Here is a 16,757-nt window from a genome sequence, read left to right as displayed (position 1 = left end):
CGACAGCTGTCAGCACACTTCAGTTATTTTTCAGTTTAAAAACAGTCCAGAATATTTCCAAACCTATTCACCTGTTATAGAAGGCAAATATTAGTAGAAGAGGGCATGAAAGGAGAAGTATATCCAGGTAAGAGTGATTTTTTGCTTCCACAAACATATAAATTAAAATTGTATCTTGAAAACATTAAGTGCCATCAGACAATACTTGTATTTTGTAATATTTCCAGACAGGTCTTGGATGAATGAATCAGCTTCTCGTCTAATTAATCAAATTAATTCTTCCATGTGAGTAGGCAACAATGAACTATTTAGCTAGATATAAATAGCAGCATTATGAGTTTCATGTGACTCTTACTCACTGTTGCATGTTAAAAGGTGTACATTAATTATTCTCACAATCTGTTTTTGTTTACACACTCAAAAGACAATAGCTAAAAAACTAAAATAGGTTTTGCTTTCTATTGAAAACTGTTAGGAAAATGAAGGGAAAACATTAATAGTGATTGCTGATCAGTTCCTAATAAAGTGACACTGGAATAAGTTAAGTTTCACTTATCTTTGTGTGTTTTGGCATTGATTTAATGGAGTCGGGATTTTACACAAAGAGGACCCAGGCCTGAATAAAAGGAATTTTTTTGTCCACCTGCCAGGGTTCTTTGTTATACATATGAATGATCCTTATTTTGTGTTTATGTAGGTGCTGTAAAATACCAGTTCTATGAAAGCAGCATTAAATTCGTTCCACGTGATCCAAGGAATGAATATCAGTTATCCCAGTTGTAGCAAAATATAGAGGGAAATACTATTTCACATTTTATTTCAGGTAACTTTTCAGCAACCTAATGTTGGCATTATTTGCCTTCACCAACATGACCTAACTTTGTAGCTACTCCTGATTTGAGAGCGGGTGTAGGCCTAGAGGTCAGGAAAGGACTCCAAAGGTCCCTTCCAACCTAAATTATACAGTGATTCTGTTTACAAATCTGCATCTCCACTACCATTACACAAAAACATAACTGCCCACAAATATGTAAACCATCTGTTCCATTTCTCTTATTTCTGTTAGAATTAATGCATCTTTAATTATAATCTTGTTCTTTACAAGCATCTTCACATTCCATATGTACTCACTAACAGGTGTTTTGATTCGGGTGCCATTGGGCAGTGACTCACTGTGTGTTGTCTGATGATGATGTTCAAAATGGGGGATTGCTGCTTGAGGATCTTTGGAATTGGAAATATGTTCGTTGAGCTCTTCCCCTTCAAATTTAGACTGGTCCATTCTGTTGAGTGATGATGCAACTTAGATACAACATTAGATAACAATGTGGAAAATCAAATGCCAAAGGAGGTAATTCCTTTTTTATTGTACCTGTTTTGACATTCCATGCTAGCAATTATTTTTAATGTTTGGATTTGGATTCATCATTTATAGTTGTATGAATAGCAAAGTTGGCATTCACTTCAGGTTTACTTTATGTGTTCAGTAGTTACACTATATCTCATGCATTTACCTACAACCAAGTTTCTCCCCTCAGTAGCAGAGCCTCACTTTCCTATAGAACTATTGTCTTTATAATCTCACACAGATTTTACAATGAGTCTTGCTGCATCTGTGTCTACTAACTACATCAGCAGTTTGCTAGGATGTTTAAATAGGAAGATACTCTAAATAGCAACTTACCTCACTTAGAACTTACTGCGTTTCATTCTCTACTTAGCATCTTGTGTCAAGATCCAGCAGGCGACTTGGGCGCTCGATGGTGTTCAATTTCAGCCTATGGAGTAGAATCCATATGCCTGAGTCAGGTGCCTATGTTCTTTATATTATACATGAGAGAATAATGCAAAAGTAAATGTTTAATCTGTTTGGTAGTTGTCATTAGTAATCAACAGAATGCTGATTAGACAGTCTAGCTGGCCAATGGTATGCTTCAAGAGCTGCAGCAGTAGAGGTTAAGCAAGATCTCAAGAGGTAAGTGCAGGGAGCGGGGAGAATGGGTCACATCCTCAGTATATACACACTATTAGCATTATTGCTAATAGCAGTGCTGGCAGGCTTCTTCCTGATCATGAGGAAAAATGAGCGGGAGCAGTTGCGCCAGTGGACATTTCTGGGTCATTTTCTTTTCAATACAAGCTGGCATTAGCTTTAGTGATGCTGCTACAATGATCAGTCAAACCCTTCAGCACTACTGAAACCTGAAACAACTTTTTCTCACAGAAGTATTCTGAGGACTCATAGGTGGAAAGAGGATAGAATAAATATGTGGTTCTCCTTCATTTCCTCTAGGGAAGTCCATACATGCAAAGCTTTCTGAAAGTTTGTATATCTTGTAACCAGGGCAAACTACTTCTTTTTGCAGTGGTGCTGGCACCTCAGAGCAGCTCCACTAGTCAATGCATCCTCATCAGACTGGTTTCAACAGACCTGTAACATCATTAAGGGAGTTTCTTGCGGAAATCCGTAGAGAAGCCCGTAGCAATGACCAGTGCTTGTGGGATGGATGCCTTTATAATTGTGGGATCAGTTCTGCACCGATCTCCACGGAAGTGTCCTTGTGCGTCCAGAAGTTTCTGCCATTCCAGGTCTGCAAGAAAGACAGTCATTTCCACACCATCCACGCTAGTTAAACTATTGTGAGTGCACAGGGAATCCTTCCGGAGGAACCCCTCCCCTTCCATCACCTCAGCGTTAGCATGCCCTTCAGAGGTGCTGCCCAAGGCAAGTGTAAGTTGCCTGTATTTAGGAGCATAAGGGAACTGGTCACTTGAGAGCCTAAAGCCCTTGCAATATGGCACATGCTATGTGCTGTCTTTCCCTGTGCTTTGGGGTAGACCATACCAAATAGGAAGTTTAAATCCAGGTTTACACCAGTTTACCTGTTTGGTTTTTTTGAATTTAGGTGTCACAGAACCCCTTGGAGAGCAGATAGGGAAAGTTTCATTGTGTATGTCCCAAATCACAGAAGTGCCATGGCTAAACTTTTTGTTTATAGGGCATTAACAATAAAAGTTACTTTTTTCTAATAATTATAATAGGGCTCGTGTTCAGAACATTATGTTTTATCAAAAACAGGTTATCACGGCAAGCTTGTTTAAACTGGAAAAAATAAAACAAGTTCTTCAGACTAATCTTTCAGATGACTGAAAAAAACCCTAAAACTCCCCAAATCATATGGTTGAATCAGCGAAATGCACATTCATAAAAATGCTAGTCTTTGGGTATAAAAAATCAGTAATAGTTAGAATTCTTGAATTCCTGAAGACACCTTCAGCAGCAGTGGCCACTGCGTGACCTCTGGTGGCCACAAGTCAGTATAGCAAGAAGCTCGCACTACTGAAATTGTAGTGTGTGCAATCTACATCAGGTACAAACGCCTTACCCGTTTTCTTTCAATTTTTAACTGCCAAAATACCAGTTGTAATAATTTTGCTGCAGTTGCACCTCTTGCCACAGAAGACCCCAGCTTTGACAATTACTGATCGGTGACATACAGTAGCAAGGAAGCTACGATACACCTCGTCCTTGGAATTATGATGCTCCCTCCCACCTGAAAAGTGCTGGTCCTTCCTGCTCACTCTTACAAGTGTAGGACATCGAGATGCGGATTTGCAGAGTGACAGAATTGCAGGAGACGTTCCTTAAAATGCAGAGATGGAATTCACGGTGAACTTGCACCCAAGGGGCCGATAAAAACTGACCCAGAACGATGCTTTGGCGCGTAAGAGATGTCCCTGGTGGCAGCACATACACCTCACCCTCACGGGTATATATGGTGTATAAAATCTACTGCCTAAAGAACAGGAAAAGATAATCGAGTCAGAGAACCCAACAGAGAGCTTAAGTGACTGCGGTCAAAACCCTCCGAAGAGCGTTTGAACCCGCGAGCACCCAACGCTTTCAGCATTAAGCTTCACCGGCTCCTGCGCGCTGGCAGACGCGCGGCCTACCGGCTGAGCGGCTCCGCTGACGCCTCAGGAGCGGGCCCGGTCCCAGCTGCAGCCCAGTGACACCCCGCTCCCGCCTCCAGCCCTGCCGCTGCAGCTCCAGCAGCGCACTCAGGGAGCACGGCCGGCCGCCTGCTCGCAGCGGGGGCAGCTGCGGGACCGACTCGGTCCCACCGCCATCGCGGTGCCCGAGGCGGACGGCGCAGCGGCGTGAGGCACCTGCCACGCGCCGCCCCAAGGCCCCGCCCCCGCCTCCTTCCCGCCCAGAGACCTCAAACCCGCCACGCCCCTCCCGCCGGCCACTACCCTTTCTCCGCCCCGCTTCCGCTTTCCGGCGCCGGGAGCCGGGCGGAAGCTGCGCGGCGGACAGCGCGTGCGCCTGGGGGCGGGGCGGAGGCGGGGCCACGGTTCAGTTCCTGCCTGGCGCGCCGCACCCCGGCGGGCGGGCGGGCAGGTGGTGCGGGTCGCGACTGAGGTAACGGCTGTCCCCGCCCCTCCCCACCCGCTCCCGCCACCCCCGGCGGGGCTGCCCGGGCCCGGCCCTCCTCCCGCGGGGCGCCGCTCACCTCTGGCGGGCTGGGGCGGGGCTGCTGCGGTCCACCCACCGGCCTTGCCGTTGCCCGGGGAGAGCACGCCGGGGCCGCCGTAGCGCTCCTCGGTCCGGCCGAGCGCTGCCCTGCCCTGCCCTGCCCTGCTCTGCTGATTCACCTCGGCGGCCGCCCGGGAGGGAGGGGGGCACCGCTGGGCTGGGCCTGGCTGCGGGCCCCGAGGGCGGCCGCCGCCCCGAGCCTGTTGGCGAGCGTCGGGCCAGCGGGGTCGGCGAGGCGCCCCCGGGTCTCAGCGCGGTGGTGGACGATGCGGGGGCCCGTCCTGGGGCCTCGGTGACACCCCTGGGCCCGCCCGCGGCCCCGCCGGCGAGAGACCAGCTCGCTGCTTCGGCCCCATCGCTACCCGTCGTCCTGCTTGTCTGCGGACACCGGCTCTGCTGGCTGTCCGTGGGTCCGGGGCCGCTCGCCTGCGGGAAAGCCGGGGCCTCGGGGGGGTGTGCGGGGGTTGCGGGATGGCTGCAGGGCAGTAATGGGGAAGGTCCCTTTGCCTCTGCGTTGGGGCGTGATGCAGGCTTAGAAAATGCTCATTTACTGATCATCCACTGTGTGTTTGTAGTTGGGAAATTGTTAACTTGGAGGCCTTAACTCATCCCATTCTTTGTACAAACTCATGTGTTTAATTTGTGGGTGACAGGGTTGGTCGTGCTTGCAGGAGTGTAGTTTTGGGAGAACCTTTAACAAGGTGTATTTTATTTGTAGTCATGCTGACTTGTTTCTTTTGGGGGGGAATGGGCTTACATTTCTAGCTGAAGAAACAAACTGATCTACATGTGCTTCACTGTCTATTGGAAGAATGACAGATGACAAAGATGTACTTCGAGATGTGTGGTTTGGACGAATACCAACCTGTTTCACTTTGTATCAGGATGAGATAACTGAAAGGGAAGCTGAACCTTACTATGTGAGTATAACAAAGGCAGTCACAGATAGTCCAATGCCATAGTTATAGTTGTTTCTTTCATTCTCATCATGTGTGCTGCTACATGTTGTGGGGAAAAAAAACCCCAACCCTTTTTTCTTATTATTCCTGGTACCTTCTGAAAGTAAACTGTATAACCATGCTGCATGATTCGTCTCTCTTTACAGCCAGTTCAAAACTTTAAGCTTGTTTCACTAGTGAGATAAACTTATCACAGATAATTAGGGTCTTGAAAAAATATGAAAGGCCACTAAGTAATTAGGTAAAAGGAGGAGGCTCTGCATGTACTCATGGTGAGTTTGTGTGTTCTTGGATAATGACCAGAAGGAGGAAGAGAACTTGTATGTTACCTTACTACTGAAATAACTTCAGTCAGAGCTTTGTGCAATCTTAAACACTAAGATTCAGTCACCTGTGTAACATGCTCATAATGAACACTGGCTCCAATATTTCTGTTCATGGACTTTTTCTGCTAACTTTCTCTTCTTTAAACGCTAGCAGCCATGAGACACCTAGCTCAGATGTAGGAAACACAGCTGTAATATCTTAACAGTACAGTACCTGAACTGGGTTGCTAGCTGATGACAAAAACGAGGGTGATGGATGTATTTGAGTTGGAAACTAGAAGGGCCTTCTATAATCATGTAGTATTTTACTTATAGTGTGCTCAGAAGTTTTCATCCTTCCAGCACCTAATAGACATTTGCTTGAGAGAGAATGTTAGCTTATTCAGTGAAACTTAAACTTGAAATGTAACAAGTACATGGGAGGAAAACCTTGTGTTGAGTTTTTATGTGAGTCTGAAATCCTTCAATCTTGTCATATCCCATTATATTCTTCCTGAAAATATTACTGGATAGAAATACTTTTTTCTTCTGTGTTTAATAGCATCTTTATGTCATCAGGTTCTGATTTACATGTGTGTTCAATGGGTTTTTGAAACCTAATAAAGCATTAATGCTTTTCATTCAGTGATGATAGTGACTGTCCTGTGCTTTAGTTTCACCACTGGTAAAACAGGAGCACTTTTACTTCATGCAGTTGCCAAATGGATTTGAGCTATCTAGAAGTCTCAGACTTTAAATTTTATATATATGATTAAAATATATATGTATATATTGTATAAGAGTTACATGAAAGGTACGAGTTTAAGTATAGAGACATGCAGTTTTGATCTGTTTAACATCAGCGTGGAAACCCTGAAACCATGTTATCTTCATGGTGTGGCCAACTTTCTAAGACAAGGAGACAGTTTTAAGCTGGTAGGTTTTCTTTTATTTACTGTGCTTAAAGTGTGCACAAAAATTGTCAAGGCTTAATTCTCTATTTCTGCAAAATCTGGTTATTCACAGATCACAATTCTAAAATTTTAGCTTCTTCCTTTTTCAGGTCATGTTGGAGCTGATAATACAGCTTTGCTTCTTGGAGGGACCTAGGATTTATAATAGTAAGACATAGAATAGCAGTCAAGGTTTTAGATCATGGTTTACTTCTCATGGTTTCAGAGTGCATCTACATTAATATTTTTGTTTGGATCTGGAGTGCATTTTTGAAACAAGTCTTCATCCTTTCCAATTACTGGAAAGGTTTACATCACACAGCAGTCTTGGAGCCCACAAGTTGAATCATTTTCACGTGAAGCTGAAGCAGAAGATATGCTTTAGCTGCTAATGGACATTTAGTCTATGGGAACAAACTGGAGCTAAATTGAAATGAAAAATGTCAAAACCCCCAAAATTGAAGTAAAAAAGTTTATGTAGTGAACGTTCCTAGCCCTTGATACCTACTGTTCAGCTTTGTGAGTCTTCTCTTATCACATCTCAGTACTTGCTAATGTAGATATAACCTCTGTATTCCAGACTGCTTTCCATTAATGGGAAGGCTGCATGTTAAGGAAATACCAATATCATTATGTTAATATGGGAAAAAAGCTTCTGATCTGAGAAGCTTGCTTTATGAAGATGAAGGAAGACATAGACCTGGAGGGTGAGGGATTTGAAAAGCAATCCAGAGTCTGTGTGATGGCTTTCAGTTTGTTGTGAGAGGTGTGGTAGGAGACACTTGTCTGTTAGATGTATTAGCAGAGCACAGGTGTGATGCATGCATGTATCACATTATGACACTGCAGAGCTAATTTAAAATGAGCTTGTCTCTCTTTTTGGAAAGAGGAGTGACATCAAGACTAAGCAGCTCAGGTGAAGTGCTGTCCTATTTCTTCCTATAGTCAAGCCAGGTAGGTCTTTGCAGAGTTACACTGGAAATGGATACATCAAGTTTCTTTGGAGTGTTTCTTAAAGCTACTTGTGTTTGGAGTGGAAGTGCAATTAGGAAAAGATGAACTGCCTTTGTTGAACTATCTACTCTTTTTCCCTAGTCCTAAAACTGTTATAATTCTGATTTTAAAATGGTGTGCTGTTGGTCTCTTGGTGCAAGCAACGGTTAGAAATAAAAGGTGCAGGAAGTGGAGTACTCATTGGCTAACATTCATCAGGTGTAAAAAGCAAAATTACAGTAGAAGGCAGTCTTGGAATGATACTCTGCCCAAGGGAGCAGCCTCTGCTGGGCCGTTCTAAGTTTCCTCAGTGTCAGAAGGGTTTTTCTCTTCAGATGTCTGTAATAGTGAGTGATGTAAAGCCATTCCAGGTTAGGATGCTTTCTTTCTTCATTCTGGGTGCATTGGTGATCAAACCAGTTCAGTTGCTGTTAAATCTAGAATTTTTCTGGTTTATAGTCAGTTTTGCATATAAAATGGTGTGTTGTTCTGCAACAAAACCCACGGAGATAGCTGGAGAGGTACTCTTTTTACACAAAGATACATTGCAAACATTTAATATGGGCATTAGGAAATTCTTGCATTTCATTTAACCTCTGTGGAAAGCATTCCTGATTATTATGATTAAATACAATACACAGTATGCAAAAGGAAGTTGTTGCATTTTGTGTAATTTGGGGGATTAATTCTGCCTTGTTATACATTTGGAGATTTTTGTTTTCTTAATTTAATGAGAACTCTTAATTGTTTGCGCTTTTTTCCCCAGTTGGTTTTGTATAGCTGTTTTGTTTTAAGCTGCACATGTATAAATTGTGTCCCAACAGATCATGAACATCTACTTGGCTTTATACCATGTACTCTGAATACTTTGGGGGAATTCACGCCAGCTTCTTCCTACCAAGTGGGAGAAAACTTATACAGCTGGTTGCTGGAGGGAAAGGCACCCAGCCACACTGAACATTTCAGGAATCCTTACTCGGTCTTGCCAGAAGCAATTCACCCACTGCCTTCTCTCAAATCTTTTAAGTTCACCCTTTTTTAGGGGACAAGACAGATACAGGCTTTCTGAGCCACAAAGCTGCACTGGAAGGTGGGGTTTTCATTCATGTTTCTCTGTTACACAGCAGAGTGAGAGGCAAGCATTATACTTGTCTGCCATTGATCAACAGGCAGTGTGGCAGTCAGTTATCAGGCAACTTGAATCAAAACTGGGATTTTCTTCTATTTGATTCCTTATTTGTTATACCATGAACTTTCCTATTAGTTATTTTCTCTCATACGTTATTTAAACTCCTAACTATTGAATCTATGCTAAATATGCACTCAGTCTATTCATTAAAAAACTTTGATACTACCTTGTCTGCATATTTGCCCATGCAGTACTGTAGATAATTTATGATGGGCATTCTATCTTTTACTGTATTATGTAGTGATTTATCAGTCTTACATGCAGATTGCAAGTTGTTACATTACTTGCATTACTACATTAGTTGGATGTGTGTGATTTTTGTAGCATTGTTCTAACCTTTAGCACAAAGTCTGCTGATAAAAGGTTATTTGTCCAAAAATAAAAATAAAAAAAGCAATTGAGCAAATAGCTAGTGAAATGAGTTTAACTTAGATTAGTGTATCTCTCTCGTCACTGAATCATAACCAGTCATTCCCAGCATCTATAAATACTTCTATAGAGTAACCAAAGGTGAAAGGGTATAGCCTCATTGGCTTGCACGCACTGGTTTAGGAGTAGGTAGCAAAAGTGTTTGTGGGAGAGAGGTTATTCTGGTGAACACAGATTTGCCTAAAAGGAAGGCTCCTTGCCATGTGGCTAAAGTGTTGGAGAAGCTTGTGAGTGTCTAATAGTCTAGAAGGTGAACTGCTGTGTAGAGTTCTGGTTTTCATAGAGGCCTCTATAAAAGAATTAACGTGATTCTGCTGTCAGAGAATTTGATTAAAGCCCAGCATGTCATAGAATAGTTTGGGTTGGAAGGGACCTTTAAAGATCATCTAGTCCAACCCCCATATAGTTAAATACACTAAGGGTTGTTTTTTTCCCCTAAATATTTTTAGTACTTTTCCTCTGGAAATACTCAGTAATAGCATTTTAAAATTACAGGATTTAGGAGTAAAAATGTTTTGTGTCAACTGATGTCTTTCACTGAGTGTAGACAACTGGTGGAGAAGGGGTATTAAGAGGGGGTAACAAAATGAAAATGTCTTTAAACTATGCTTTTAAAGGTCTTGCTTAACAGATTTAGTATACGTGTAAATCTCTAGGATGATTAAAGCTAGAAAAATGATGGAATCGGATCCCTTTGTGTCTCCCATGAAAGGGGAAGAGTGTAGCAAGATAGAAGAGGTGGGAGGACAGAAGGAGGAGTTCAGTAGGGGCTGCAAATACTCAGCAGCTCTGAAAAACCACCAGTCCCTGTTAACCTAATTAACTGTTGGGCTTTGTACTCCGAAGAGGCCCATTGGGAGTGCTGGCCGGGTTTGGTTAAATTCAGTTAAATGCTGTTTAGTTATTGTCTGTGATCTCCAATTATGTTGAAATAAAAACTGTATTGTTATTCCACCCTACAAACTGGAGTGAAATATTTTACAGAGGAGGTTAGTTATGCAGTTTAAAGGATTGTGTCAAACAGTGTTGCAATCAGTAATACTTTAATATATTTATCAATTCTCACATGGCTGTGCCACATGCAGCATGCTGAAAATTGGCTTTTGTAGCAGTTCAAATGGGTCTTGTATCAGAATATATCAGCATTATATTAACTGCAGATATCACACAGAAATAATACAGAATTATTACCAAAAATATTTGGGTTTGATTGGAATAGCCTGAACTATATTGTCTCAAGAACAATCAGTGCAGGTATGTGTGGAATTAGATTAATAAAGGAAAAGATTATCTTGTCATTCAAGTCATTGGGGTACCAAACAATTCTCACTTGAGTATGTACGTGACTTCATTGAATTTATTAAGATTGTTCACCTTTTAAAACTGAAGGCTGCGTTTAATTACCTTGCTGAATTAGAATCCTATGAAAGAAGGTAGAAACAATATGATGATGACAATAAGAGCAACAGATGGAAAAAGAAAACCATATGGTACATAAAAGATCAAGTGTTAACTGACTTGATGACTGTGATAGTGGTGAGTCTTGATCTTTTGTAGTTTTACATAATCCTAAAATTTAGTTGTTTCACAGATGTAGGCAGATTAGTAACCTAATGCAGCATTATCTAAAAGACAAATCCATTCTCTTTCATAAGAATTTACTGTTGATTTACTCTCCATACTTCTTTGTGAATCTAATATTTATAAGTAAATTCTAGTATCAGTCAAAATATTGTTTAATGTATATATATCGAAATGTGGTGTAATTGTTGGAGAGATTATGGAAGAATGTTGCAGCAGAGATCAAGTTTTCTGTCAGACAAAATATATCCTTACATAGTTTAGGATGTCTGTACCATAGACATTCACTTAAGGCCTAGCATTATCCACATACTATAAAGAAAATATTTTAAGAAACAACACTGGTTATGAGGAGCACTGAAAAGCAAATGTTTCTCTGTCTAAATATGCAAAATATAATTTATTTCTATTGATTCCCTAGACCCATCTATTTTATTAATAATTAGGAAATGAAAATAACTTTACAGGATGAATATAATTTATTTAAAATCTCTGCTCCAAAGCTAAATGTGATTTTACAGGGAGGTTAATCTTTTCTCATTGGGATAGTGCGAGGCATTGTTCATTAAAGCTTACAGACCGATTCGTCTTGAGTAAATGTACTATATAATTGTCAATCGGTGCACTGATTGATGTAGCCTGCCTAACCAGTCTTATTAGGCATGAGATTAAAAAAAAAAGGGGGGGGGGAAGGGCTTGCAAATAAAAATAACGCAGCATTCTGTTTTGGATAGTGAATAACATTACACTTGAGGAACAAAGATAGTATACCAGAAAGCTGTAGAAGGTGTCTTGTTTCAACTGATAAAATATTGATAGTTTTCTTTCGGATTTTAGTAGCTGGGCAAAGGTTAAATAGTGGAAGAATCATAGTAGCCTTGACTAACATGCTGAATTGGCAAACCCAGTGCAAAGAAAATGGAAATTGCCGGCTATTGGAAATACAAAACACATTTGGAAACCAAACCATTAAGCAGCTAGTTTTCATTCTTTCTTTTTTTTTTTTAATTTGTAGGAATTTCCATTTTGAAATAATAGCTGATACACAGTTGCTCATTATATTAAATAAGAAGTTAAAATATGTTCCTATCTGTTCATATGAAAAAGGTTAAAAACTTCATTCTTTGGCCTGCTTAAACACAGAAAAGCAGAAATTAAATTTCACTCTTCTCCCTCCCACCACACTGAAAGAATCAAGAACTTTTTTTTTGTGTGTGAGTGTATTGGATATGGCTATTCTGCATCTCCTGAGTACATAATTTTATAGCCTTTCATTAACCATTAGTAAGTAAACTGTCTAAAAGACATCTTACCTTAAGGTTGGGGGGGCAAGCTGACTGAGGTTTGGTTATGCAAATGCATACTTGTTACAGATTTTTATTAATTTAGTAAACTTTATGTATACTTAAAGCTTCTATTTTTTTTCCTTTCAGTTGCTTTTGCCAAGGATAAGCTACTTGACACTGGTAACAGACAAAGTGAAGAAACACTTTCAGAAAGTTATGAGACAGGAGGAAGTTAGTGAAATATGGTTTGAATATGAAGGTACACCACTGAAATGGTGAGTTTATTTAACTTTGTACTTAATTTATCATGTAAAGAGTTATCAAGTTCAGCACAGTGTCACTACTTTGCCTAAACTAATCACTCCATTGAGTTTCAAAGATGGCGAAAGAAGAGGAGGGTAAGAAATGCATGTTGTTTGGGAAAAACAGAAGAAGGTTTGATATTGGACGCATTTTTGATTATTCTGCTTGTACTTACTATATGTATAAGGCAGAGGTTGCACTGCACCTATTGTTTTTGTTCTAGTTGCTACTGTAATATGAAACGCCTATGGTTTTGTCTTTACAGTTTCTTGCAGTAAAATCACCAAATAAATCTTTGTTTAGCTTATTCTGCCTTCTTAGAAGATGCCTAGTAACACAGATAGGAAGTATTATTTCTGGAGACTGAATGCAAACAGGATATATGCTTAAAGATAATAAAACATGTTCGTAAACTTCACTTTTCATTGGTATCATATGTGCTCGCACTGTAAAAACAGAAAATCTAATGGTGATGTGTGGGCTCTTGTTGAATTCAATTAGTTCAATTTTATTGAACTTACTGCTGTTGATTCTATTTTTGTCATATGGTCTATTAAAAGTATCTTTTTTCTGAGAGGCTGGGAAATTAGACTACCATTCTTTCATTTGCTTAGTTTTTGTAAATACTATTCATCAGATTTTGTTTATTTCTGAGTTTAAAGAAAACATTGAAACCTGCGATATTTGCTAGCTCTGTGTAGATAGCATCAGCTCTCCAGAAAGTATTTAGTGTAATGAATGCCAAAGAGTTTTTTTAATATATCTGTGTTTCCTGTATCATAATAGGAAAGAAAACTACCAGTGACTGTTTTAGCTTCTTGAACCTGGATTGTCTTGTGATTAGCAAGCATCACATCATGGAGCCTCTTTAGACTTGGTGATGCAGTAGATATCGTCTAGGCTTTTGTTTCTTTGAGACCAACATGGTGTAAACCTTGAAAATATGTAAATAGAACAACATAAAAACTAGCTTTTTTCACTTTTTCAAAACTGGCTGGCAAAACCACCTTTAGACATCTATTTAAATTATCTGGAATTTAATGATAATTGGTTTCTTGGTGTGCCATAGTGACCTTGAATCGTGATGGATACTGTCTAAATAAAGAGCAAGGTACTGTTTGTCCCAGTGTGTTCATAACCTTAGGTAGATAATGGGAGGAAACTTTAGAAGTATCACTGCAGTTGTAACAAGAAAGGAAAGAGAGGCTTTTTACTTCAACCAAAAATAGACCTGTATTTTCTGTAAGTTTTCAACTACCATGATGTTTAAACTAGAATTTAAAATTCTAGTTTAAAAAAAATATAGAATATAGATATAGAGTAAAAATATAAATTATAATTCTAAAATTAAGAGTTAGTAAACTGTTTGAACATTGAAATGAAAATGAATAGTGTAATTATGATATTTCACAAAAATCTAGGTATATCCTGCCAGGAACAGCTCCACTGATTTCAGTGGAATTGCTTTTTCGAGGGAAAATGCTATCTGCAGACCATTATTTTAGGAGAATGGTAATCCCCTAAATAGCTGAAGCTTCCAGGGAAGACTCAAATACCAGAACAGAGAATGAGATTGAGCTAGTAGTTTGTAGAGAAAGAATATAGTGAGCATTAATGCTTAATCTTTTTAAGTGGAACTGTTGCATTCAGAATCAAATAGAACTTGCTAGTAATATTGCTTATTCTAATTATTTACTTGGCACTATGAGTTTGTATTTCTTACAGTCTATGAGGTTTCATCCCTGATGGAGATGTAGTTTTACCTCCTTTAGCTGCAGCTGTTTTCCAGTGAGATTTTGGAAGAAGTCTGAAACATAGTTTCAACTTCATGGTCTGCAGCAGGCAGGCCAGTCTCCTGAAGGAGGAGGAAGCTTTCTCTCCTGGTCTGGAGAGTGCTTGTGGCCTCCCACTGAGGTTCTTGGGGCAGGGGAAGATGGTCTCCTTGCCTGCAGGAGGTGTGTGCTGGGGAAGGGTCTGTGTCACCAAGCTAAGGAGCTGCAAGAAGAGGTCATCAGAATGTGCAGCATCAGAGACTGCAGAAGGAAATGAATCAAATCTTCTCGGCGACCCTGCAGCTACAGGAGCCTAAACCTACAACTACGTTGAAGGAGATGCAGGCAGTTTATGATTATTGGATTGGAAAATAGTCTCCTAAGATATAGAAGGCCTGGAAGCTTGTGACTTTTGGCAACAGGATGCCTCTTTCTCCATCTGCACTTCTGTAACTATAGGATAAGTTCAGTGCTCTGGCTGCAGGTGAGGGACAGAAAGCTCTATCCAATGATGTGTCTGAGCTAGCTGAGCCTGAACTGTGCAAGGTCTGTATTCTACTTACTCTCCTTTATCAATCTCTCCAGGGCCTTGAACTCTGCCATTTCATGGTCACTACAGCCAAAGCTGCCACTGATTATCGCATCCAGAACTATTCTGTCTTGTTAGTAAGCAACAGATTCAGCTGTGGGTCAGCTCTGGTCCATCCAATGCCTGTATCAAGAAATCTTGACTACTTGTGTCCCAACATGTTGCTTTTCCAGCAAATGTCAGAGATTAACAAGAACCAGGGTCTGTGATGCAGAAACTTCTTGAGTTGTTTAAAGACAACTTTATCTTTTCCTCACCTGGATTGCATGAGCTATAACAAACTGTCACCATGATGTTGCTCTTACTATTCTCTCCTCTGATCCTGAACCACAAGATCTCAACCAACCTGTTGACTATCCCGTTAAATTTCATGCATCTAAGCTGCTCCCTCACATAGAAGACAACCCTCTTCCCTCATCTGCCCTGCCTGTCTTTCCTGAGCAGCTCGTATCCATCCATCCACAACAGCATTCCAGTTGTGCAAGCTGTCTCACCATATCTCAGGTAGCCCAACGCTGTCACAGTTATGTCATTGCATGTGGAGCTCTAGTTTCTCCTGCTTGTTTCCCAAGCTGTATGCATTTATGTACATATACTTGTGGTAGACTCTTTTCTACCCTCTTGTATCATTTCGAGATCTCCCTTGTAGCTGTCACCTTTCACCACTTGCTTTCCACCCATGTCCATTAATTTCTCACTTGGCTGTGGGTTGGTATTCACACCCTTTTGTTCATGGTTTAAAGCTCTCCTCACCAGGCTGGCCAACTTGAAGGCAAAGTTACTTTTGCCCCACTTAGATGAATTCCATTTCTCCTTAGCAGCCCTTTATCCCCAAAGGGTGTCCTGTGGCTAGAAAAGCCAAGTCCCCGTTGTCACACCAGGTTCACAATCAGTTACTGACCTGCAGTTATTGACCAACATTCACGTGTCTCTGAGCCTTTCTCCTTCATTGGGAAAACTGTGCAAATGCCGCCTTGCCCCTGGAGCTGTATAGAACCCTTGTGTGTATCAAGAGTAACCCTTGCAGCACTTATCGTTTGTGCCCATGCGGTTGTGTGTTGGGTTTGCGTGGCAAGGTTTTGGTAGCGGGGGGGGCTACAGGGGTGGCTTCTGTGAGAAGCTGCTAGAAGCTTCCCCTGTGTCTGATAGAGCCAATGCCAGCTGGCTCCAAGATGGACCCGCTGCTGGCCAAGGCCAAGCCAATCAGCGCCTCTGTGATAACATATTTAAGAAGGAAAAAAAAAACAGTTAGGGAGAGAGCTTTTGCAGCTGGAGAGAGGAGTGAGAAGATGTGAGAAACTCTGCAGACACCAAGGTCAGTGCAGAATGAGGGGGAGGAGGTGCTCCAGGTGCTGGAGCAGAGATCCCCCTGCAGCCTGTGGTGAAGACCATGGTGAAGCAGGCTGTCCCCCTGCAGCCCATGGAGGGAGGATGAGGGGGTGTAGAGATTCCACCTGCAGCCTGTGGAGGACCCCACGCCGGAACAGGTGGAGGCACCCGAAGGAGGCTGTGACCCTGTGGGAAGCCCACGCTGGAGCAAGCTCCTGGCAGGACCTGTGGACCCATGGAGAGAGGAGCCCACACCAGAGCAGGTTTGCTGGCAGGACTTGTAACCCCGTGGGGGACTCCATGCTGGAGCAGTCTGTTCCTGAAGGTCTGCACCCCATGGAAGAGATGCATGCTGGAGAAGTTCGTGAAGGACTGTAGCCCGTGGGAGAGACTCACGTTGGAGAAGTTTGTGAAGGACTGTCTCCTGTGAGAGGGACCCCACGCTGGAGCAGGTGAACGATGACAAGAGTCCTCCCCCTGAGGAGGAAGGAGCGGCAGAAACACCGTGTGATGAACTGACCGTAACCCC

The 16,757-nt window shown here is 41.7% G+C and overlaps 1 protein-coding gene across 3 annotated transcripts in view; it reads left to right on the top strand.

Moving 5' to 3' along the window:
• The first annotated feature begins 4,313 nt into the window (after window positions 1-4,313).
• Window positions 4,314-16,757, top strand: part of ATG5 (autophagy related 5) — an 85,422-nt gene continuing 72,978 nt past the window's right edge. Inside the window, exons 1-3 of one of the 3 annotated variants that reach the window (XR_012834479.1) lie at window positions 4,314-4,426; window positions 5,300-5,460; window positions 12,383-12,510. Coding sequence is in view for 2 of the 3 variants with exons in the window: in XM_075747811.1 (XP_075603926.1) it covers window positions 5,353-5,460; window positions 12,383-12,510 (236 nt within the window). In the remaining variant the exon portion in view is untranslated. Of the gene's footprint in view, window positions 4,427-5,299; window positions 5,461-8,654; window positions 8,841-12,382; window positions 12,511-16,757 lie in introns of those variants that run through there. The other 2 variants (XM_075747811.1, XM_075747812.1) reach the window with 2 other exon arrangements.

This window comes from Balearica regulorum, chromosome 3 (genome assembly GCF_011004875.1).
Source record: "Balearica regulorum gibbericeps isolate bBalReg1 chromosome 3, bBalReg1.pri, whole genome shotgun sequence".
NCBI lineage: Eukaryota > Metazoa > Chordata > Aves > Gruiformes > Gruidae > Balearica > Balearica regulorum.
Note: the sequence above shows the minus strand (reverse complement) of the source record. Positions and strands in the feature narration are given on the sequence as shown.